The sequence below is a fragment of the Hyla sarda genome, chromosome 3 (assembly GCF_029499605.1).
Source record: "Hyla sarda isolate aHylSar1 chromosome 3, aHylSar1.hap1, whole genome shotgun sequence".
NCBI lineage: Eukaryota > Metazoa > Chordata > Amphibia > Anura > Hylidae > Hyla > Hyla sarda.
This window is the reverse complement of record NC_079191.1, coordinates 284203395-284229503: the sequence shown is the minus strand read 5'-3', so window position 1 is coordinate 284229503 and position 26109 is coordinate 284203395. Positions and strand designations below refer to the sequence as shown.

General features: G+C 42.1%; 1 protein-coding gene across 7 annotated transcripts in view; it reads left to right on the top strand.

The window, feature by feature from the left end:
* Nucleotides 1–26109, top strand: part of AGPAT4 (1-acylglycerol-3-phosphate O-acyltransferase 4) — a 232326-nt gene that overhangs the window by 156632 nt on the left and 49585 nt on the right. For all 7 annotated transcript variants that reach the window (XM_056566792.1, XM_056566788.1, XM_056566786.1 and 4 more), the window contains one exon: nucleotides 10372–10474. In XM_056566792.1, the coding sequence (XP_056422767.1) occupies nucleotides 10372–10474 (103 nt within the window). The remainder of the gene's footprint in view (nucleotides 1–10371; nucleotides 10475–26109) is intronic.

Below are 26109 nucleotides of genomic sequence, written 5' to 3'. Positions count from 1 at the left end.
AGTCTGCAAATTTTATTCACTACAGGGGACTTTTTAATAATAGTACAATAAAAGTGAAGTTTTATATAGTTAGGGAGGGAACTTTCAGTAGGGGTTTTTACCCCGTCACCTTGGTGACTGGGGTTTGGAGGTTTTTCTTGGTTTATTTACCCCCTTTCCCGTCCTGGGCATTAAAGTGTTTGTTTTTTGCAAATATAAAGTAGACATATTGTATTTGTGAATCAATATATAATTTATTTGGAATGTCTATTTTCCTTACAAGCAGAGAACTTCAAAGTTAGAAAAATGCAAAATTTTCAAAATTTTCATAAAATTTTGGAATTTTTCACCATAATTTACCACTAACATAAAGTAGAATATGTCACGAAAACACAATCTCGGAATCAAATTTATAAGTAAAAGCATCCCAGAGTTATTAATGCTTAGTGACAGTGGTCCGATTTGCAAAAAATGCTCCCGTCCTTAGGGTCATAATGGGCTCCGACCCCAAGGGGTTAAACAAGTCCTCATACGGCCCTGTAGGTGGAAATTAAGAGTTATGGATTTTAAAAAGCGAGGAGGAAAAAAACTAAAATGAAAATTCACTGTGTCCTTAACCCCTTAACCCTTACAGGACCTAGGGCGTATGGATACGCCTTCTGTACCTGGGTCTTAAGGACCCAGGGTGTACCTGTAAGCCCGTGGGATTTTCAGGTCCCCGCCGTGCGCCGGGCGGGGACCGGGCCGGGGTGACTGCTGATATCGATCAGCAGGCACCCCGTGCAAATGCCCAGGGGGGTCATCAGGCCGAAGATCCACTTACGCGTCAGTGGAAGCTGCGGGACGGGATCGGCGGCGGTGATCGGCGCGGGCGGCGTGTCGTGCAGCAGAAGAGGACGGCTCCCTGGATCCGACGGAAGCCAGTAAGTTGCCTGGCAACATCTAGAGGGCTACAGTCTGAGACTGTAGCCCTCCAGATGTTGCAAAACTACAACTCCCAGCATGCCCAGACAGCTGCAGGGCATGGTGGGAGATGCAGTTTTGCAACAGCTGGAGGTCTACAGTTTAGAGACCACTGCACTGTGATCTCTATACTGTAGCACTCTAGATCTTGCAAAACTACAACTCCCAGCATGCCCACATAGCTGTTTGCTGTCTGTGCATGCTGGAATTTGTAGTTTTGCAACATCTGGAGGTCCACAGTTTGGAGATCACAGTGCAGTGGTCTCTATCGGAAGCCCTCCAGATGTTGCAAAACTGCAAATCCCAGCATGCCGAAACAGCTGTCTCGGCATGCTGGGAGTTGTAGTTGCGATCCCTCCAGCTGTTGCATAACTAGATCTCCCAGCATGCCCTTTGGCGATCAGTACATGCTGGGAGTTGTAGTTTTGCAACAGCTATAGGCACACTGGTTGGAAAATACTGAGTTAGGTAACAGAACCTAACTGAAGGTTTTCCAACCAGTGTGCCTCCACGGTCTGTCAGTACATGCTGGGAGTTGTAGTTTTGAAACAGCTGGAGGTTTGCCCCCCCATGTGAACGTACAGGGTACATTCACACGGGCGGGTTTACAGTAAGTTTCCTGCTTCAAGTATGAGCTGCGGCGAATTTTTCGCCGCAGCGCAAGTTTCTAGCGGGAAGCTCACTGTAAACCTGCGCCCGTGTGAATGTACCCTAAAAACACTACACTACGCTAACACATAATAAAGGGTAAAACACTACATAAACCCCCTTACACTGTCCCCCCAATAAAAATTGAAAAATGTATTGAACGGCAGTGTTTCCAAAACGGAGCCTCCAGCTGTTGCAAAACAACAACTCCCAGCATTTTCGGACAGCCACTGACTGCCCAGGCATGCTGGGAGTTTAGCAACAGCTGGAGACACCCTGTTTGGGAATCACTGGCGTAGAATACCCCTATGTCCACCCCTATGCAATCCCTAATTTAGTCCTCAAATGCGTATGGCGCTCTCTCACTTCAGAGCCCTGTCGTATTTCAAGGAAACAGTTTAGGGCCACATATGGGGTATCTCCGTAATCGGGAGAAATTGCGTTACAAATTTTGGGGGGCTTTTTCTCCTTTTACCCCTTATGAAAAGGAAAAGTTAGGGGCTACACCAGCCTGTCAGTGTAAAAAAATTTAAAATGTTACACTAACATGCTGGTGTTGTCCTTTACTTTTTATTTTCACAAGTGTTAAAAGGAAAAAAAGCCCCCCAAAATTTGTAACGCAATTTCTCCTGAGTACGGAAATACCCCATATGTGGGCGTAAAATGCTCTGCGGGCGCATAACAAGGCTCAAGAGTGAGAGCGCACTATGTACATTTGAGGCCTACATTGGTGATTTGCACAGGGGTGGCTGATTTTACAGCGGTTCTTACATAAACTCCAAAAAATAAATACCCACATGTGACCCCATTTTGGAAACTACACCCCTCACGGAAAGTAACAAGGGGTATAGTGAGCCTTAACACCCCACAGGTGTTTGACGAATTTTCATTAAAGTTGGATGGAAAAATTACAAAAAAAAAAAATTCACAAAAATGCTGGTGTTACCCCAAATTTTTCATTTTCACAAGGAAACATAGGAAAAAAGCCCCCCAAAATTTGTAACCCCATTTTTTCTGAGTAAGAAAATACCCCATATGTGGATGTAAAGTGCTCGGCGGGCGAACTACAATGCTCAGAAGAGAAGGAGCACCATTGGGATTTTGAAGATAAAATTTGTACAGAATTGAAGGCTACGCGTGTTTACAAAGCCCCCATAGAGCTAGAACAATGGACCCCCCCCCCCCCACATATGAATTTTGTAAACTACACCCCTCACGAAATGTAACAAGGGGTACAGTGAGCATTTACGCCCCACAGGTGTCTGACAGTTTTTGGAACTTTTGTAATTTTTCATTTGCACAGCCCACTGTTCCAAAGATCTGTCAAACGCCAGTGGGGTGTAAATACTCACTGCACCCCTTATTAAATTCTGTGGGTGGTGTAGTTTCCAAAATGGGGTCACGTGGGGGGGTCCACTGTTCTGGCACCATGGGGGGGGGGGGGGCTTTGTAAACACACATGGCCCCCGACTTCTATTCCAACCAAATTCTGTCTTCAAAAGCTCAATGGTGCTCCTTCTCTTCTGAGCATTGTAGTGCGCCAGCAGATCACTTGATGTCCACACATTGGGTATTTCCATACTCAGGAGAAAATGACCCCCAAAATTTGTAACCCCATTTCTTCTATTACCCCTTGTAAAAATATAAAATATGGGGGAAAACCAGCAATTTATTGAAAAAAAATTTTTTTTTCATTTACACATCCGACTTTAGCAAAAAGTCGTCAAACACCTGTGAGGTTTTAAGGCTCACTGTACCCCTTGATGTGTTCCTTGAGGGGAGTAGTTTCTAAAATAGTATGCCATGTGGGTTTTTTTTTTTTTGCTGTTCTGGCACCATAGGGGCTTCCTAAATGCGACATGCCCCACAAAAACCATTTCAGAAAAACTCACTCTCCAAAATCCCATTGTCGCTCCTTCCCTTCTGAGCCCTCTACTGTGCCCGCCATACACTTGACATACACATATGAGGTATTTCCTTACTCGAGAGAAATTGGGCTACACATTTTAGGAAGATTTCTCTCCTTTTACCCCTTGTAAAAATTCAAAAACTGGGTCTACAAGAACATGCCAGTGCAAAAAATGAAGATTTTGAATTTTCTCCTTCAATTTGCTGCTATTCCTGTGAAACACCTAAAGGGTTAATAAACCTTTTGAATGTAATTTTAAATTCTTTGAGGGGTGCAGCTTTTATAATGGGGTCATTTGTTGGGCATTTCTAATATGAAAGCCCTTCAAATCCACTTCAAAACGGAACTGGTCCCTGAAAAATTTTGATTTTGAAAATTTTGTGAAAAATTGGAAAATTGCTGCTGAACTTTGAAGCCCTCTGGTGTCTTCCAAAAGTAAAAGCATGTCAACATTATGATGCAATCATGGAGTAGACATGTTGTATATGTGAATCAATATATAATTTATTTGGAATATTAATTTTCCTTATAAGCAGAGAGCTTCAAAGTTAAAAAATGCAAAATTTTCAATTTTTTCATCAAATTTTGGAATTTTTCACCAAGAAACGATGTAAGTATCGACAAAATTTTACCACTAACGTAAAGTAGAATATGTCACGAAAAAACATTCTCGGAATCAGAATGAAAGGTAAAAGCATTCCAGAGTTATTAATGCTTAAAGTGACAGTGGTCAGATGTGCAAAAAATGGCCGGGTCCTACAGTGAAATTGGCTGGGTCCTTAAAGGGTTAAGGATGTAGGACGTAAATGTACGTCCTGGTGCGGTGGTACTTAACGCAACAGGACGTACATTTACGTTCTGTGCATAACCGCGGGCATCGGAGCGATGCCCGTGTCATTGCCGGCTGATCCCGGCTGCTGATCGCAGCCAGGGACCCGCCGGCAATGGCCAACGCTCACGATCTCGCGGGCGTCCGCCATTAACCCCTCAGATGCCGGGATCAATACAGATCCCGGCATCTGCGGCAGTACGCGATTTCAATGAATGATCGGATCGCCCTCATCGCTGCTGCGGGGATCCGATCATTCAGAACGCCGCACGGAGGTCCCCTCGTCTGCCTCCTTCCGGCTCCCGGCGTCTTCTGCTCTGGTCTGCGATCGAGCAGACCAGAGCAGAAGATGACCGATAACACTGATCTGTTCTATGTCCTATACATAGAACAGATCAGTATTAGCAATCATGGTATTGCTATGAATAGTCCCTATCGGGACTATTCAAATGTAAAAAAAATTTTAAAAAAATTTAAAAGTAAAAGTAAAAAAAAGTGAAAAATCCCCTCCCCCAATAAAAAAGTAAAACGTCAGTTTTTTCCTATTTTACTCCCCAAAAAGCGTAAAAAATGTAACAGACATATTTGGTATCGCCGCGTGCGTAAATGTCCGAACTATTAAAATAAAATGTTAATGATCCCGTACGGTGAACGGCGTGAACGTAAAAAAAAAAAAAGTCCAAAATTGCTACTTTTTTTAATACATTTTATTTAAAAAAATTATAAAAAATTTATTAAAATGTTTTATATGCAAATGTGGTATCAAAAAAAAAGTACAGATCATGGCGCAAAAAATGAGCCCTTATACCGCCGCTTATACGGAAAAAAAAGTTATAGGTCATCAAAATAAAGGGATTATAAACGTACTAATTTGGTTAAAAAGTTTGATTTTTTATAAGCACAACAATAATATAAAAGTATGTAATAATGGGTATCATTTTAATCGTATTGACCCTCAGAATAAAGAACACACGTCATTTTTACCGTAAATTGTACGGCGTGAAAACGAAACCTTCCAAGATTAGCAAAATTGTTTTTCTTTTTAATTTCCCCACAAAAATAGTGTTTTTTGGTTGCGCCATACATTTTATGATATAATGAGTGATGTCATTACAAAGGACAACTGGTCATGCAAAAATCAAGCCCTCATACTAGTCTGGCAGTGAAAATATAAAAGAGTTATGATTTTTAGAAGGCGAGGAGGAAAAAACGAAAACGTAAAAATTTTATTGTCTGAGTCCTTAAGGCCAAAATGGGCTGAGTCCTTAAGGGGTTAAGGCCAAAACAACCCAGCGTAATTTAAAGGGTTAATAAGTGATGATGTCATTCTTTAGTTCTCAGTAAGTCAACTGATGCAAAACTTGATTCCCTTTTGACACATTAAAGGGAAAATGACAAGAGGGTCACACCCATTAAGCTGAACATATAGGCTAAGGGTATGTTCACACGGGCGGATTTATTTGCTGGTTTCCCGCTGCGTATTTGAAAGGGGGCGGGCTCTTCTCGGCTGTCCGCAGCTGTGGAAAATCCGCCGCAGACCCTACTAACTTCAATGGGACTTGCGTCGGATTTTCCGGAGCAGAAAATCTGCTACAGACAACCTTAAAGAGCCAGCCCCCTTTCAAATACGCAGCAGGAAACCCACAAATAAATCTGCCCTTGTGAACGTATCCTAAGGGTGCGTTCACACGTGCGTATTTTTGCTGCAGATCTGCATGCAGATTTGCTGCTTCAGATTTTGTTGCCCATTGACTTCTGCAAGATCTGCAGCAGAAAATATGCATGTGTGAATAGACCCTTATAGTGAGGGTGTTCACTTTGCTCTTTTAGTTACTATCGCAATGCTATCTCTCGTCTGTCCTACCCGCCCCTTGATTACTATGCATTCCATGTGATGACATCACTCTCCTTAGCCAAGCAAAATCACCGGAAGAAGGAGTGAATAGTAATAAAGCGGCAGGTGGGACATGCCAGAGATATCGGCGCGTTCGTCACTAAAAGAGCAATGGCAACACCCCCATGCTAGTTTCTCTAAATAAGCATATTTTTACTTTTGCTCATAACTCTGTAATGGGTCCACGGATTATGGTGAGAGATACCTTATTTGAAAAAGGGTCACCCACACTACAAGCTAAAGGTGAATCTCTTTAACCCCTTAAGGACAATGAACGTAAATGTATGTCCCGGTGCCCTAGTACTTAAAGGGGTACTCCGGTGGGAAACTTTTTTTTTTTAATGAACTGGTGCAAGAAAGTTAAACAGATTTTGTAAATTACTTCTATTTAAAAATCTTAATCCTTTCAGTACTGTATTTATGGGGAGGCGGCAATTTCGTCACCCCCCCAGGATCGATGCTATTGGTCGACCAATAGCAGCCGGCAGGGGAGGGGTTAATGACCCCTTCTTGCCGCTCTGACGGCTGGCTGAGTTCAGTCAGCGGTCAGAGCTGCAAGAGGAAGCCAGGCACCCCCCCCCCCCCCTGCAAGATCGGAGCCCCCTCAGGACCAAAGATCCCCCTTAGAGCAGGAACAGATAACTCAACAGGGAAAGGTAGGAGTTAAAAAACAGTTAAAGTTGCAAAAAGTAAAAAAACTAATCAGGGGTTCAGGGTGCTGCGATTTGCCCCCTTTTTTTTGGCCGCAGTGCTTTTTTTTTTTTTATCCAATATAAAGGTGTGTGATTTTTAATCACACACTGTTATATAATACAGTCACACCAAGCACACACTACATACTCCTCCCCCCTCCATAATTTGACCCCAATGTACCAAGTCCAGAGTACATTCCAAATTTTAACACCATAAAACCACTAAATTGCCCCCCCCCCCCCCAAAAAAAAAAGTTTTATTTAAAAAAAAAAAAAAAAATTATAAGACCTCTGGGGGTATTTTTTCCAAAAATGGATCATGGGTCACTGAGCCACTATCATCGGGGACTTTTTATATTGCCTCAAATGTGCAGCGCTCTCTCCACCTGAGTGGGGTGCACATTTGACTCAACAGGTTATGGACGGCCACGCACATCACATTCCCAGAATGATGATTCAGAGCATAGGGTTTGAGGTGGGCATATTTTTTAGTTTTGGCTATGCTCTGGGTCATCATTCTGGGAACATAACCTGTTTTATAATTTTATGTTCCACTGTACCCCCATTTTAGTTAGTGTACCCCAGTTATTTAAACCATGTAATGCCCCTTGAGTGGGGGGGGGGGTTCCCACTGTTCCTGCTCCATAGGCAGCAATGCGAAAGCTCAAGGCCCTGACTGCGCTCCTGCTCCTAAGAGTACAGTGTGCACCCGCAGAGCAGCGAACATCCAGACTTGAGGTATGTCCTTACTCCAAAGAAATGTATTTACAAATTTATGGTGACATTTTTTCCTATTACCACTTGTGAAAATGAAAAATTTGGGGTAACCCCAGCATTTTAGTGTAAAAAAATAAAAAATTCCCTTTTCACATCCCACTTAATGAACATTTATTAAATACCTGTGGGTGTTAAGGCTCACTGTACCCCTTGTTACGTGCCTTGAGGGGTGTAGTTTGCAAAGTGAGGTCAAATTGTGGGTGTTTTTTTGCTGTTCTGGCACCATAGGGGCTTCCTAAATGCGACATTCATTTCAGCAAAATTTGCAAATGTGACTCCTTCTCTTCTGAGCATTGTAGTGTGCCAGCAGAGCACTTGACGTCCACACATGGGGTATTTCCATACTCAGAAGAGATGGGGTTACACATTTTGGGGGAATTGTCTCCTATTACCCCTTGTAAAAATGTAAAATTTGGGGGGAAAAAACAGCATTTTAGGGGAAAAAATAAAATAAATCATTTACACATCCAAAGTTGTCAAACACCTGTGGGGTGTTAAGGCTCACTGTACCCCTTGTTACATTCCTTGAGGGGTGTAGTTTGCAAAATAGTATACCATGTGTTTTTTTTTTTGCTCTTCTGGCACCATAGGGGCTTCCTAAATGCGATATGCCCCCCCCCTCCCAGTGGGTGTTAAAGCTCACTGTAACCCTTGTTACGTTCCTTGAGGGGTGTTGTTTTGCTGTCCTGGCAGCATAGGGGCTTCCTAAATGTGACATGCCCCCCAAAAACCATTTCAGCAAAATTTGCTTTCTAAAAGCCAAATGTGACTCCTTCTCTTCTGAGCATTGTAGTGCGCCAGCAGAGCACTTGATGTCCACACATGGGATATTTCCATACTCAGAAGAGATGGGGTTACAAATTTTGGGGGGCATTTTCTCCTATTACCCCATGTAAAATTTGGGGGAAAACCAGCATTTTAGTGAAAAAAATATATATAATTTACTAATCCAACTTTAACGAAAAGTCGTCAAACACCTGTGGGGTGTTAAGGCTCACTGGACCCCTTGTTACGTTCTTTGAGGGGTGTAGTTTCCAAAATAGTATGCCATGTGTTTTTTTTTTTGCACCATAGGGGCTTCCTAAATGGGACATGCCCCCCAAAAACCAGTTCAGAAAAACTCACTCTCCAAAATCCTACTGTCGCTCCTTCCCTTCTGAGCCCCTTACTGCGCCCGCCAAACACTTTACATACACATATGGGTTACAAATTTTAGGAAGATTTTTCTTTTTCTCCTTGTAAAAATTCAAAAACTGGGTCTACAAGAACATGAGAGTGTAAAAAATGAAGATTTAGAATTTTCTCCTTCACTTTGCTGCTATTTCTGTGAAACACCTAAAGGGTTAACACACTTACTGAATGTCATTTTGAATACTTTGAGTGGTGCAGTTATTATAATGGGGTCATTTGTGGGGTATTTGTAATATGAAGGCCCTTCAAATCCACTTCAAAACTGAACTGGTCCCTGAAAAATTTCGATTTTGAAAATTTTGTGAAAAAATGGAAAATTGCTGCTGAACTTTGAAGCCCTCTGATGTCTTCCAAAAGTAAAAACATGTCAACTTTATGATGCAAACATAAAGAAGACATATTGTATATGTGAATCAATATATAATTTATTTGGAATATCCATTTTCCTTATAAGCAGAGAGCTTCAAAGTTAAAAAAAAAATATGCAAAATGTTAAATTTTTTCATAAAATTTTGGAATTTTTCACCAAGAAATGTTGCAAATATCTATGACATTCTTCCACTATCATAAAGTAGAATATGTCACGAAAAAACATTCTCAGAATCAGAATGAAAGGTAAAAGCATCCCATAGTTATTAATGCTTAAAGTGACAGTGGTCAGATGTTCAAAAAATGGCCGGGTCCTTAAAGGAGAACTCCAGAATATAAAAATTGTCCCCCATACTGCCGGCAGTAAAAAAAAATAAAGATGTACATACCTTCCTTCGCTCCCCGGGGGCCTCCGGTAACCGGCTCCGGTCTCCGCCACGATCCTCTTCCTGGTTGCTGGTGGTCGGCGAGTCATACTGCGCCCAGCCAATCACCGGCCGCAGGGAAGTCCCCACTCGGTCCCCACTCAGCGATAGGCTGAGCGGCAATGTGAGAACGCTTCAAGACACAAAATTCTTCACTACACCGGCACTTGCTGCCGTGGCCGAAAACGTCACACTGCCACTCAGCCTATCGCCAGCCTAGTCAGGACTTCCCTGCGGCCGGTGATGGGAAGGTACTGTATGTACATCTTTATTTTTTTACTGCCAGAAGTGGGGGACAATTTTTATATTCTGGAGTTCTCCTTTAAGGTATAAATGGGCTGGGTCCTTAAGGGGTTAATTTTAATCAGTAATAACATATAAAAAGTTTTGGGATCTAACAGTGCCCATTTAAGGCCAATATTGGCTGTGTCCTAAAGTGGTTAAGCACTGTCATTTTCTTTGTGTCAGACTGGTAATCACATGACTAAATTAGAGTGATGAAACTCATAGATGCAGCTGTGCTGTAATTACACAAATGATGCTGTATGACTGTGATGGTGAGTGTGCATGATATGGGCAAAATAAAAAAATGAAAGCCAGAGTGTTTTATTAAATAAAGATTGGTTCAAAACATTAAATCAGATATCAGATATGTGCCTGAAATATTGACTAACATTTCTCCATCCTCCCTACAGTGTCTGCAGTATATGACTCCACCCTCAATTTTAAAAATAATGAAAATCCTACCTTACTTGGAGTATTAAATGGGAAAAAGTACCACGCAGATCTTTATGTAAGGTACGTACTAATGGAGACCTTTGCCATAATGTGCATATTGCTAAATAGCTTTATCACCGTTAATGTTTCATAGTGCGTTCAAGGAGTAGTCTCATAGATAAAAATTTCTCTTCTATCCGCAGGATAGGGGATAAGTTTAGGATCGCAGGGCCCCGCAAACTGCTGTGTGATGCGCCACTCCAGGTGAGAGCCAGGGCTCTATAATGGAGATTGTGGGGGGCCCCAGCATTTGGAACCCCCACAATTTAAAACTCATTTCCTGCGGATAGGGGATAGGTTTCTATCCATGAGACTACTCCTTGAAATGATTAACCAAACCCCAAGGCAAAAGCCCGGGGTGAAAAACCCCTTTTAGAATCAACCCTTAAGGGTTGATTCTAAAAGGGGTTTTTCACTCCGGGCTTTTGCCTTGGGGTTTGGTTAATCGGTAGTTAAGGGCCCCTTACTGCCCTAGGGTCATTTAGGTAAATTACTCCTTGAAATAACACAATGTTGCTGTGTGGTAAAAGTGAAAACAGTGCTTACATTAGATATTAATAAATCAATAGCCTACAGCTTATTTCATTATTGATTTTTTTTATTTATTTTTTTATTATTATTTATGCAGTTTTTCCCCATATAATGCAAACAGCACCAGTATTCCTGCAGGCTTATTTATTTCATCTCAGTTCAGCTGCATACATACATTTCATTATTGCAGTTCAGTCATGTGATCACCAGCCAGACCACCAGAAAAATATAAACTGTACTGTGTAAAGAGGTGATCAGTCTCTCCTGTGTAGCTAAATTCCTGTGAACTGCAGGATTACACCACCACAAAAAACAAACCCTCCCGACACCTCGCAGACCCTTCCAACCCAGCTCTTTCTGTATTTGCCTCCACGCACATTATACTGCTTGGCACCTAATGGCTCACATGCCAGAATGTCCGTGCGGAATTCCACATGAATCTTCTGCACGGACATTCTGCAGCAGCAGAGTCCCATTTATTCCAGTGGGATTCTGCTGCTGTGTTCACACGGCAGAATTTCCGCAGCATGTTGCTGCCGTTCGTAAAAACATTGAACATGTTTAATGTTTTTGCGGATTCCACAAGGCAATACATTCCCGGCTACGAGACAGCTCATTTCCAATCTGTCCTAGCACCAGCAATTTTCTGTGCGGACACTCCACAATGTGAACATATCCAAAGGGGTTATCCAGGACTAGAAACAGCTGAGTATCAGAGTATGGCTTCTCACCCAGGAAACTACTTATAGACCAGCGGGGGACACCTTTCAAACTGTATATCCTCACCGTCGCTGCCGGCAGGAACACATTATACATGGTAAAATCTGTTGATGGGTTCCCTGTAACCCCTTAAGGACCACGGGTTTTTCCGTTTTTGCACTTTCGTTTTTTCCTCCTCACCTTTTAAAAATCATAACCCTTTTCAATTTTGCTCCTAAGCTTATTTTTTGCGCCACAAATTCTACTTTGCAGTGACATTAGTAATTTTACCCAAAAATCTACGGCGAAACGGGAAAAAAAATCATTGTGCGACGAAATTGAAGGAAAAACGCAATTTTGTAACTTTTAGGGGCTTCCGTTTCTACGCAGTACATTTTTCGGTAAAAATGACACCTTATCTTTATTCTGTAGGTCCATACAATTAAAATGATACCCTACTTATATCGGTTTGATTTTGTCTTACTTCTGGAAAAAATCCTAACTACATGCACGGAAATTTATATGTTTAAAATTGTCATCTTCTGAACCCTATCACTTTTTTATTTTTCTGCGTATGGGGCGGTATGGGGGCTCATTTTTTGCGCCGTGATCTGACGTTTTGTATTGATTGGACTTTTTGATCGCTTTTTATTCATTTTTTTATGATATAAAAAGTGACCAAAAGTATGTTATTTTGGACTTTGGAATTTTTTTGGCGCGTACACCATTGACCGTGTGGTTTAATTAATTATATAATTTTATAGTTCGGACATTTACGCACGCGGCGATACCACATATGTTTATATTTATTTTTATTTACATAGTGTTTTTTTTTATGGGAAAAGGGGGGTGATTTGAACTTTTATTAAGGAAAGGGTTAAATCACATTTATTAACTTTTTTTTTTACACTTTTTTTTTTGCAGTGTTATAGCTCCCATAGGGACCTATAACACTGCACACACTGATTGCCAGCACTGTTCACTTCAAAGCCATAGCTTTGCAATGATCAGCATTATCGGCGGTCGATTGCTCAAGCCTGCATCTCAGCCTTGGAGCAATCAATCGCCAAGGGGACACGCCGGAGGCAGGTAAGAGGACCACCGCTCGTGTCCCAGCTGATCGGGACACCGCATTTTCACTGCGGTAGTCCCGATCAGCCCCGCTGAGCAGCCGGGAAGGTTTTATTTTAATTTTAGACACGGCGTTCAACTTTGAACGCCTCGTCTAAAAGGTTAATAGCGCGCGGCACCGCGATCGCTGCCGCGTGCTATTAGCCCCGGGTCCCAGCATCAGATACATGCCAGGACCGATCCGATATGACGCGGGGTCACCGCGTGACCCCACGTTATATCGCGGGAGCCGGCCAAGGACGTAAATATACGTCCTTGGTCGTTAAGGGGTTAATCACTAGTAGACCAGGTCAGTCTTTCACCTTCATGGCTAGACACATTGGGGAAAATCTGTGCAGAGGAAAAGTTGGGCAGTTGACCATGGCAACCTATTAGCTTGCTTCTTTTAGTTTTGAAAAGGCCTCTGAAAAATGAAAGAAGAAATCTGATTGGTTGCTATGGACTACTGGTCAACCTTTTCTCTGCACAGGTTTTGATAAATGTACCCCATTTTCTTTTGATTACATGTGAATGGGAAAGCTGTAAAGTTTTTTCTAGTTTAGTTTTTCAAATAATTGTTGCTTTATTGTTTTCTGTCTCAAACACCTTAAGGATGCAGGACATACATGTACGCCCTGCGCCCATTCCCCTTCTATGACGCGTGCTAAGGAGCTTAGTACACATATAGCGGCATCTAAAGTGTAAAAAAAATGAATACCGGATGCTCAGTTGGGCTGATTGGGACCACCGCAGTGAAATCTCGGTGTCCCGATCAGCTGAGAGGACAGCGAAAGGGCCTTTACCTGCCTCCTCGCCATCCGATCAGTGCATCAAAGTGCTAGTCTGCCATGGCAGACTGGAGCAATGGAGCACCGATAACACTGATCAGTGCTGGTCTATGGAACAGTATTGAACAATATATGCAATCAGAAGATTTTGTAAAATAAAATGTAAAAAATAAAAATAAAAGTTAATAAATGTGATTTAAAGGGGTATTCCGGTTAAAAACATTTTTTTTTTTCATATCAACTGGCTCCAGATAAGTTAAACAGATTTGTAAATGACTTCTATTAAAAAATCTTAATCCTACCAGTACTTATCATCTGCTGAAGTTGAGTTGTTCTTTTCTGCCTGACAACAGTGCTCTCTGCTGACACCTCTGTCTGTCTCAGGAAATGTCCAGAGCAGGAGAGGTTTGCTATGGGGATTTGCTCCTACTCTGGACAGTTCCTGAGACAGACAGAGGTGTCAGCAGATAGCACTGTGGTCAGACAGAAAGGAACAACTCAACTTCAGCAGCTGATAAATACTGGTAGGGTTAAGATTTTTAAATAGAAGTAATTTTCAAATCTGTTTAACTTTCCGGAGCCAGTTGATATAATTTTATTTATTTTTTTTTAAATGACCAGAATACCCCTTTAACTCCTTCCCTAACAAGAGTTTGAATCACCCCCCGTTTCCCATGAAAAAAAAATAAAATGTAAACACAGTGTCAGTGGCGTATACATATACCAAATATACCATATTTCAGAATTGCGTATTTTTGGTCACTTTGTATAGCATAAAAAATTAATAAAAAGCAGTCAAAATGTCAGATCAAAACAAAAATGGAACTGATTAAAACTACATATAACAGCGGAAAAAATTAGCCCTCACACATTCTGAAAAGGAAAATTTTAAACATACTAATTTTTATACAAAAAGTAATAATTTTTTAAAAGAAGTAAAACAAAATAAAACCTATAAATTTGGATATGGTTGTAATCATATGGACCTACAAAATAAAGAGTGTGTCATTTTTACCGAAAAGTGCACTACCTAGAATCGGAAACCCCCAAAAGTAAAAAAAAAATATTTTGTTTGGTGTTGATGTAGATTTTGTGGTAAAATTATTGATGTTATTACAAAGTGCAATCTGTAGCACAAAAAACAAGCCCTCATATGGGTCTGTAGGTGGGAAATTGAATGCTTTATGATTTTTAGAAGGTAAGGTGGAAAAAACGAAAGTGCAAAAAGAAAAAATCCTGCGTCCTTAAGGATAATAAAGGATGTTAATGGTCCATTATTTTATATTTACCCTTTAAGGACCAGGTCAATTTTTGTTCTTGGTCTTTCCTTTTTTCCTCCTCTCCCTTTAATAGCCATAAGGCTAGGTTTCCACTTGTTTGTTTTTTTAACACTTAAAAGACGCCAGAAAAACTGCCACAGGTTTTTCCTACATTTTTGGCAGTTTTTCGGGTGTTTTTGCCTTTAAGTGGAAATTGCATTTTTTTGGCCCCTTTGTTGTTTTTTTTCTAAATTTGTTGGGTACCAAAAAAAAATGTAAAAAGTTGCAGTAGGGATGGGAAAAAATGTATTTAACAAAATTTTTATAGCCAATTTTTTTTATTTTTTAATGGTGTGTGTTTCACTTTTTTATCAATTTATTTTTTATTTTTTAGGTAGTACTACTACTCCCGGCATGCAACAGACTGTTCCATGATGGGAGTATGAGGTAACTGTACTAAAAGAAAGATCTCCTCGGGTGTCACTCCTGACACCCAATGTGATCATCCTATCTATTGCAGAGATGCGGAGCGGCTCTATACAGTGCTCGCATCTCTGCTCTGTACTCCGGCTGGCCAATGATGTAAATAGATATTCACCTCACTCATTCATATTTTCCATCCAGAGTGGGGATTGGCCGGATGGTTGCAGCCAATCATCGCTCTCAGAGGGAAATATGAATCAGTGATGTTCTATTCATATCACTGGCCGGAGTATAGTGCAGAGATGCGAGCGCTGTACAGAGCCGCTCCGCATCTCTGCAATAGATAGGACAATCGCATCGGGTGTCAGGAGTGACACCCACTGTGATCTGTCCTCAACTTCAGGTACTACTACTCCCAACATGGAGCACACTCTGCTCCATGCTGGGAGCTGTAGTACCTGCATTAATAGACAGATCGCAGCGAGTGCCCCTTCTGACACCCGATGCGATCGTCCTGTATAATGTATAGATGCGGGCGGCCGCTCCTCTATGGTCCCTTGCACTGACTTATATATACACCTATTCATATTTCCCATAGAGAGTTGTGATTGGCTTTAACCATCTGGCCAATCACAGCTCTCTGCGGGAAATATGTATATATACAGCAGTGCGGGGGACCGTAGAAGAGCGGCAGGCCGCATCTATAAATGATACAAAAGGATTGCAACGGACCCGGGGTGATCTGTCTATTAGTTCAGGAACTACTACTTCCATCATGGAACAGTGTGTTCCATGCTGGGAGTAGTAGTACTACCTAAAATATTTAAAAGAAATAAGTGAAAAACACCCACACACACACACACACTACATTTTTATTATTGTCGGCTACAAATTGATTTAAATTGTTTAAATATTAATAAAAATTTAGTTATAAAAAAGATAAATTTCGTTAAATACAATTTTTTCCATCACTACTGTATCTTTTTATTTTTTTTAATGGTACCCTACGAAATTTATTAAAAAAGGTATTTCCATCACTTTTTTGGATCGCTAAACTCCAAAAAAGAATAAAAAACGCCAGCAAAAACGCCAAAGTTAAAATGGCATTTTTCAGTTCCCTATTGACTTGTAGCTAACATCTGGCCACAGCGTTTTTTTCACAAAAAACTCTGTGGCAGAATGGGCGTTTTTATTGACGTTTTTGCCCCAAAAAAAACAAGTAGAAACCTAGCCTTAGGGTACGTTCACACGAGTGGATTTGCAGCATATTTTATGCTGCAGATCCGCCGATGAAAGACCCTCTGTATTCTGCCTTTACATGTGCCTGCTCGGAGCGGCAAAACGACACACTGAAACGATGTGCGAGTCTCCGTGCGTGCGCGGTGTACTCGCACACATCGCGGCCGCTCCCCCTGCTCAATGAGCTGCCGCGATGTGCGAGTATACTGCGCATGCGCGCGGCAACTCGCTCATAGCAGTGTGTCTGCACGTAGCGGCGCGTTGCCGCTCCGAGCAGGCACATGTAAAGGCAGAATACAAAGGGTCCTTCAGCAGCGGATCCGCAGCGAAATACGCTGCAAAAATCCGCTCGTCTGAACGTACCCTAACTCTTTTTTTTTTTTCATTTACACACCCATATAAGGGCTTGTTTTTTTGCAGGACCAATTATACTTTGTAATGTCTTTGTAATGTTTTGTCCAAAACGGGAAAAAATATATTGTGAGGTGAAATAAAAAATAATAATTTTCAAATTAGGGGTGGTTTCATTTTTACGCCATTCATTGTGTGGTCAAACTAATATGTAATCTTGATACTTTAGGGCGTCATGATTGAAACAATTCCCAATTTGTATAGTTGCATCAGGTTTTACTAATTAAAAAATATTCTAAACTGAGTCCTATACCTTTTTTTTTTCTTCTCTTATACTGGGCTGTATGAGGGCTAATTTTTTGCACTGTTATCTATTGTTTAAAGGGGTTGTCCAGGAAAAAAGTTTTTTTCTATATCAACTGGCTCCAGAAAGTTAAACAGATATGTAAATTACTTCTATTAAAAAATCTTCATCCTTTCAGTACTTATGAGCTTCTGAGGTTGAGTTGTTCTTTTCTGTCTAAGTGCTCTCTGATGACACGTGTCTCGGGAACCGCCCAGTTTAGAAGCAAATCCCCATAGCAAACCTATTCTACTCTGTGCAGTTCCTGAGACAAGAGGAGATGTCAGCAGAGAACACTGTTGCCAGATAGAAAACAACAACTGAACTTCAGCAGCTGATAATTATTGAAAGGATTAAGATTTTTTAATAGAAGTACCGTATCTATCGGCGTATAACACGCATTTTTTAGGCCCAAATTTTTAGCCTAAAGTCTATCTGCATGTTATACGCCGATAAACCGCTGCAGTTCAATGGTGAAAAACTTATCCCCTATCCTAAGGATAGGGGATAAGTTTGAGATCGCGGGGGGTCCGACTGCTGGGGCCCCCTGCGATCTCTCTGTACGGGGCCCCGGCTCTCCGCCGAGATAGCGGGTGTCGACCCCCGCACGAGGCGGCGGCCGACACGCCCCCTCAATACATCTCTATGGCAGAGCCAGAGATTGCCGAAGGCAGCGCTTCGGCTCTGCCATAGAGTTGTATTGAGGGGGCGTGTCGGCCGCCGCCTCGTGCGGAGGTCGACACGCCCCCTTCCAGCGGGCTGTCGGGGCTCCGTACAGGAGATCGCGGGGGGCCCCAGGGGTCGGACCCCCCGCGATCTGCAACTTATCCCCTATCCTTAGGATAGGGGATAAGTTGCTCACCACTGAATCACCACTGGACTACTCCTTTAAGTACTCAGGGCGTACCTGTACGCCCTGAGCCCGGTCCCGGTGTTTAAAACGGGGTCATGCCGTGACCCCGCATCACACCGGGTCGGTCCCGGCTGCTGTTCATAGCCGGGACCCTGGGCTAACAGCGCGCGGCACCGATCGTTGTGCCGCGCGCTATTAACCCTTCAGATGCGGCGATCAAAGTTGACCGCCGCGTCTGAAAGTGAAAGTAAAGGCTTCCCGGCAGCTCAGTCGGGCTGATCGGGACATCGCAATAAAATCGTGATGTCCCGATCAGCTAGGACACGAGCGGAGACCCTCTTACCTTGCTCCGTCGCGTCCGATCTGGGTTTGATTGCTCCAAGCCTGAGCTACAGGCTTGAGCAATCGAGCCCCTATCTAGCTGATCCATGCAAAGCTATGGCTTTGCAGGGATCAGCATAAGAGATCAGTGTGTGCAGTGTTATAGGTCCCTATCGGAGCTATTACACTGCAAAAAAAAAGTGAAAAAAAAAGTTATCAAAGGTCATTTAACCCCTTCCCTATTAAAAGTTTGAATCACACCCCTTTTCCCATTAAAAAAAAAACTGTGTAAATAAAAATAAACATATGTGGTATCGCCGCGTGCGGAACTGTCCATACTATAAAAATATTTCGTTAATTAAATTGCACGGTCAATGGCGTATGCGCAAAAAAATTCCAAAGTCCAAAATAGCGTATTTTTGGTCACTTTTTATATCATGAAAAAATTAATAAAAAGCGATCACAAAGTCCGATCAATACAAAAATGATACCGATAAAAACTTCAGAACACGGCGCAAAAAATTTGTCCTCATACCGGCCCGTACGCAGAAAAATAAAAAAGTTATAGGGGTTAGAAGATGAGAATTTTTAACATATAAATTTTCCTGCATGTAGTTATGATTTTTTTACGAAGTACCACAATATCCAACCTATATAAGTAGGGTATCATTTTAACCGTATGGACATACAGAATAAAGATAAGGTGTTATTTTTACCTGCGTAGAAACGGAAGCCCCCAAAAGTTACAAAATGACATTTTTTCTTCAATTTTGTCGCACAATGAATTTTTTTTCTGTTTCTCTGTGAATATTTGAAAATGACTAATTTCACTGCAAAGTAGAATTGGTGGCGCAAAAAATAAGCCATCATATGGAATTTTATGTGCAAAATTGAAAGCGTTATGATTTTTAGAAGGTGACGAGGAAAAAATAATGCAAAAATGCTAAGTCCTTAAGGGGTTAAATCAATGAACTGCAGCGGCTTTTACGGGGCCAGAGACCTGCCGTCGCTGCCCGCTTCTCTGCCCCTGTGTATCCTGGGGTCCAGAGACCGCCACTGCCCCATTGCCTCCCCATCCCCGGTTTTATAATTACGGTACCTGTTCCCGGGGTCCGCACTGCTTCTGGCTCCGGCGGTGTACTGCGTTGTTGCTATGCGCTGTGCAATGACGAGTGACGTCTTCAACGCGACGTCACCGTCAGTGGTCCGGCGCACAGTGACAGCTAAGGACGCCTCCGGAGCCAGAAGCAGCGTGGACCTCGGGAACAGGTAATTATAAAACCGTGGATGGGGGAGGTAATTGGGCAGCGGCGGCTGTCTCTGGATAGCCAGGGGAAGAGAAGCGGCGGCAGCAGGACTCTAGACCCCAGGAAAGGCAGGGGGAGAAAAACGGGCAGCGACGGCGGTCTCTGACCCCGCAAAAGCCGCGCTTCTGCGGGGTCAGAAACAGTATATCAGGGTATACACATGCACACACATGCACCCTCATTTTACCAAGGATATTTGGGTAAAAAACTTTTTTTACCTAAATATCCGTGGAAAAATTAGGGTGCATGTTATAGGCTGGTGCGTGGTATACCCTGAAAAATATGGTAATTTACAAATCTGTTTAACTTTCTGGAGGCAGTGGATATAAAAAAAAAAGTTTTTCCCTGGAATACCCCTTTAAATCGGTACCATTTTGGTGTTGATCAGACTTTTTAATGTTTATTAAAAAAAAAATCATTATATGGAAAATGGGAGAAGGGGGGTGATTTAAACTTTTAATATGGAAGGGGTTAATGGATGTTTTTAAACTTTAAACTTTTTATTTTTTACACTTTATTTGTCCCCTTAGGGGACTTTTAGGAGGAATCATTAGATTCTATAGTTCTATAGAACATGATTGATCTGTGTGATCTGTGCTCATTTGGTTGAGCCTGGCTCAATCAAATGCAGATCCACATATGGGCAGGAAGGAGAGGTAAGCCCTCTAGCTACCTCTATAGTTGATCACCCCCTGTAGTCACGATGCGGGGGGGGGGGGGGAGGGGGAGATCCAACCCACTGGACCACCAGGGATGCATAAGAGTCCCTTTAGACACCACTGTCAGCTTTGAAAGCAGTGATCTTAGAGGGGGTACCCACCATAAGATGAATTTAGTACGTACTTGCCAGACAGTAATGGACATGCTTAGGAAGGATCTGTGCTTGTCTTGGGGCTAAATGGCTATGTTGTGAGATTACCATAATGCTGAGGATATCTTTTTGTGAACTGGGTATTTCCTATTTGATTTCATTCTCTAAACTACACATCCCATAGTTCCATGTTTGTAAGTATGAAGTCATTTTCCTCCCTACCATCCATCAGCCACCCCATCCATGGCCCCATAACCTCTGAGGACGTCACGTCTGTGACGAAACATGTTAGGGGGAGGCCTTGTGAAGTGTTTTTAAATCAGCATCAGCACTTATAAATTGGCACACACTGCAAGTGTGCTAAAAGATGATTACAGTGTACGTCCATGATGTGACCACCGTGAACAAGTGATAATAGAGTGCTAGTGATGTTGGGCTTTTAATTCACTGTTTATAAGTCACATATTAGGATTTATAATAAAAGTTAAGTTTTACACTTTATAGTGAGGGATAACAAGTGGACCTTTATAATCAGTCCCACAGGGCTGGGTTGCAGTAAAAATAACCCAACCGATTGAAACACAAATGAGTTGCATTCCATGAAAAAGACCAGTGTTTTCTAACCAGGGTGCCTACAGCTGTTGCAAAATGATTTCTCCCACCAAGTGGTTGCTCCGCCCATTGAAGCAGGACAGGCTTGCTTTGCACACCTGACTAGTGATGTCACGTCTCGACGCACTGCAACCTGGGAAAACCCTGAGTAATTTTGTATGCTGTTAAAATTAAATAATGGGGCGAAAATCACAAAAGAATTGCGAGAAAACCATCACACACAGGTACAGACACTATATTATGAACTTAACTAACTTTACAGCCCCTGTAGCATAGTCAAATAAAAAAAAATAATAATTCTGGAATACCCTTTAAGGGTTAATAACCGCATGTTAGCTATTAGCAGCATCCCTCAGCTACAGGAATCAGGAGCCCGCGCCACACAGTTAACGGCACAAGGACGTGTATACACGTGATTGGTGGTTAACAGGTTAATTTTAACAATCTTTTGTTAACAATGGATTTGCACAATGCTGATATGAACGTAGTGTGAAGATTTATCAAGAATTGTGCAAAGGAAAAGTTGACCAATTGCCCAGAGCAACCAATCAGATTGCTTCTTTTTTTTCTGAAGCCTTGATAAAAATGAAAGAAGCAACCTGATTGGTTGCTATGGGCAACTAGTCAACTCTTCCTCTGTACAGGTTTTGATAAATCTCCTTCTGGCAGACTATACAAGTAGATTGCAGATATAACTGATTGTTGTTATGCCATAAATAGTCCCCTGTGGGGACTTAAAAAAGTTAAAAAATAAAATAAATGAATAAGCCTCTGCCCCATCAAAAAATTTATTTGCACCCTGTTTCCATTATATAAATAAAAAATGTAAAGAAAAAATACATATATGGTATTGCCGCATGCATAAATGTTCAAACAGTAAACGTAAAAAAAAACAAAAAACTTAAGTCCAAAATTTCTAGTTTTTGGGCACATTACATCCCACAAAAAATTAAAGCGGTACTCCGGTGGAAATTTTTTTTTTAAATCCACTGGTGCCAGAAAGTTATACAGATTTGTAAGTTACTTCTATTTAAAAATCTTAACCCTTCCAGTACTTATCAGTTGCTGTATGCTACTGAGGAATTTCTTTTCTGTCTGATCACAGTGCTCCCTACTGACACCTCTGTCCATTTTGGGAACTTTCCAGAGCAGGAGAGGATTGCTATGGGGATTTGCTCCTGCTCGGGACAGTTCCTGACATGAGCAGAGGTGGAAGCAGAGAGCACTGTGGTCAGACTGAAAAGAACTACACAACTTCCTCTGTAGCATACAGCAGCTGATAAGTGCTGGAAGGATTAAGATTTTTTAATAGATGTAATTTACGAATCTGTGCAACTTTCTGGCACCAATTGATTTTAAAAAATAAATAGATTTCCATCGAAGTACCCCTTTAATCATTCACCAGGGACCCCTGTTCTCATGATAGGTAGACATCCTGCGATTGGACCCCCACTAATCAGACACTATAACCTTAGCTGTGGATAGGTAATATGTCCTTATTCTAAGATGTTTCTAATGGGTAAATGGCTGAACATTTACCATCTATTTTTCTGTACTGTAATGTCAGGTGTTTTGTAAACTTAAAACACCTTTAACCCCTTAAAGGGGTACTCCGTTGGAAAACTTTTTTTTTTTTTTTTAAATCAACTGGTGCCAGAAATTTAAACAGATTTGTAAATTACTTCTATTAAAAAATCTTAATCATTCCAGTGCTTATTAGCTGCTTAATACTACAGAGGAAATTCTTTTCTTTTTGGAACACAGAGCTCTCTGCTGACATCATGACCACAGTGCTCTCTGCTGACATTTCTGTCCATTTTACGAACTGTCCAGAGCAGCATATGTTTGCTATGGGGATTTTCTTCTACTCTGGACAGTTCTTAAAATGGACATAGATGTCAGCAGAGCGCACTGTGGTCATGATGTCAGCAGAGAGCTCTGTGTTCCAAAAAGAAAATAATTTCCTCTGTAGTATTCAGCAGCTAATAAGTACTAGAAAGATTAAGATTTTTTAATAGAAGTAATTTACAAATCTGTTTAACTTTCTGGCACCAGTTGATTTAAAAAAAATAATAAAAAAAAAGTTTAACCACTTAAGGACCTAGGGCGTATGGATACGCCTTGACGTCCTGGTAGTTAAGGACCCAGGGCGTATCCATACGCAAGTGGGAATTTCGGTCCCCGCCGCGCCCCGGGCGGGGACCGGGCCGGGGTGACTGCTGATATCAATCAGCAGGCACCCCGCGCAAATGCCCAGGGGGGTCATCAGACAGCGCCACCTCCCACCCCCGCCCGTCGGCGATCGGCGCAAATCGCAAGTGACCCGGTGACCCGGAATAGAAGGGGGATCGCGGTTGTCTAAGACACCCACGATCCCCCTGTAGGCATAGGAGTGAGGTGGCAGGGTTGCCACCCCTCCTATCCCTGCTATTGGTCTGCTATTGATCGTCAGAGGCGACGACCAATAGCAGACCGGGGGCGGGGGGGGGGGGTTAACTTTCGTTTTCCCCATCCTGCCCACCCACAGAACGGGGAACCGAAGGGGAACGGGCACCGACGTCCACTTACCGATCCGGAGGCTGCGGCGACGTTGATCGGCGGGCGGCGTGACGTGCGTCTGAAGAGGACGGCTCCCGGGATCCTACGGAAGCCGGTAAGTTGATCTGGAGGGCTACAGTCTGAGACTGTGGTCTCTAACTGTAGCCCTCCAGATGTTGCAAAACTACAACTCCCAGCATGCCCAGACAGCTGTTTGTGCATGCTGGGAGTTGTAGTTTTGCAACAGCTGGAGGGCTGCAGTTTGAGACCACTATACAGTGGTCTCTAAACTATATCCCTCCAGATCTTGCAAAACTAGCATGCCCACATAGCTGTTTGTTGTCTGGGCATGCTGGGAGTTGTAGTTTTGCAACATCTGGAGGTCCACAGTTTGGAGATCACTGTGCAGTGGTCTAAAAACTGTAGCTCTCCAGACGTTGCAAAACTGCAATTCCCAGCATGCCCAGAAAGCAAACAGCTGTCTCGGCATGCTGGGAGTTGTAGTTGGGTACCTCCAGCTGTTGCAGAACTACATCTCCCAGCATGCCCTTCGGTGATTAGTACATGCTGGGAGTTGTAGTTTTGCAACAGCTGGAGGCACACTGGTTGGAAAATACTGAGTTAGGTAACAGAACCTAACTGAAGTTTTTCCAACCAGTGTGCCTCCAGCTGTTGCAAAAGTACAACTCCCAGCATGCACGGTCTGTCAGTACATGCTGGGAGTTGGAGTTTTGAAACAGCTGGAGGTCCCCCCCCCCCCCCCCCATGTGAACGTACAGGGTACATTCACACGGGCAGGTTTACAGTAAATTTCCTGCTTCAAGTTTGGGCTGCGGCAAATTTTTCGCCGCAGCGCAAACTCCTAGCGGGAAATTCACCGTAACACGCCAGTGTGAATGTGCTCTAAAAACACTACACTACACTAACACATAATAAAGAGTAAAACACCACATATACACCCCCTTACACTCCCCCCCCCCCCCAATGAAAAATGTAAAAAAAAATTTGTTTTACCACTTGTGAAAAGGAAAAGTTGGGGGCTACACCAGCCTGTTAGTGTAAAAAATTAAAAAATTTTACACTAACATGCTGGTGTTGCCCCATACTTTTTATTTCCACAAGCGGTAAAAGGAAAAAAAGACCCCAAAAATTTGTAACAGAATTTCTCCTGAGTACGGAAATACCCCAGATGTGGGCGTAAAATGCTCTGCGGGCACACAACAAGGCTCAGGAGTGAGAGCGCACCATGTACATTTGAGGCCTAAATTGGTGATTTGCACAGGGGTGGCTGATTTTACAGCGGTTCTGACAAACGAAAAAAAAAAAAAAAATACCCACATGTGACCCCATTTTGGAAACTACACCCCTCACCGAAAGTGACAAGGGGTATAGTGAGCCTGAACACCCCACAGGTGTTTGACGAATTTTCATTAACCCCTTCAGGACGGAGCCCATTTTGGCCTTAAGGACCGGAGCGTTTTTTGCACATCTGACCACTGTCACTTTAATCATTAATAACTCTGGAATGCTTTTAGTTATCATTCTGATTCCGAGATTGTTTTTTCGTGACATATTCTACTTTAACATAGTGGTAAATTTTTGTCGATACTTGCATCCTTTCTTGGTGAAAAATCCGTAAATTTGATGAAAAATTTGAAAATTTAGCATTTTTCTAACTTTGAAGCTTTCTGCTTGTAAGGAAAATGGATATTACGAATACATTTTTTTTTGGTTCACATATACAATATGTCTACTTTATGTTTGCATCATAAAATTGACGTGTTTTTACTTTTGGAAGACACCAGAGGGCTTCAACGGTCAGCAGCAATTTTCCGATTTTTCACAAAATTTTCAAACTCAGTATTTTTCAGGGACCAGTTCAGGTTTGAAGTGGATTTGAAGGGTCTTCATATTAGAAATACCCCATAAATGACCCCATTATAAAAACTACACCCCCCAAAGTATTCAAAATGACATTCAGTAAGTGTTTTAACCCTTTAGGTGTTTCACACGAATAGCAGCAAAGTGAAGGAGAAAATTCACAATCTTCATTTTTTACACTCACATGTTCTTGTAGACCCAATTTTAGAATTTTTACAAGGGGTAAAAGGACAAAATTTTTACTTGTATTTGTAGCCCAATTTCTCTCGAGTAAGCACATACCTCATATGTCTATGTAAAATGTTCGGCGGGCGCAGTAGAGGGCTCAGAAGGGAAGGAGCGACAAGGGGATTTTGGAGAGTACGTTTTTCTGAAATGGTTTTTGGGGGGCATGTTACCTTTAGGAAGCCCTTATGGTGCCAGAACAGCAAAAAAAACCCACATGGCATACCATTTTGGAAACTAGACCCCTCGGGGAATGTAACATGGGATAAAGTGAACCTTAATACCCCACAGGTGTTTCACGACTTTTGCAAATGTAAAAAAAAAAAAAAAAATTTTACCTAAAATGCTTGTTTTCCCAAAAAATT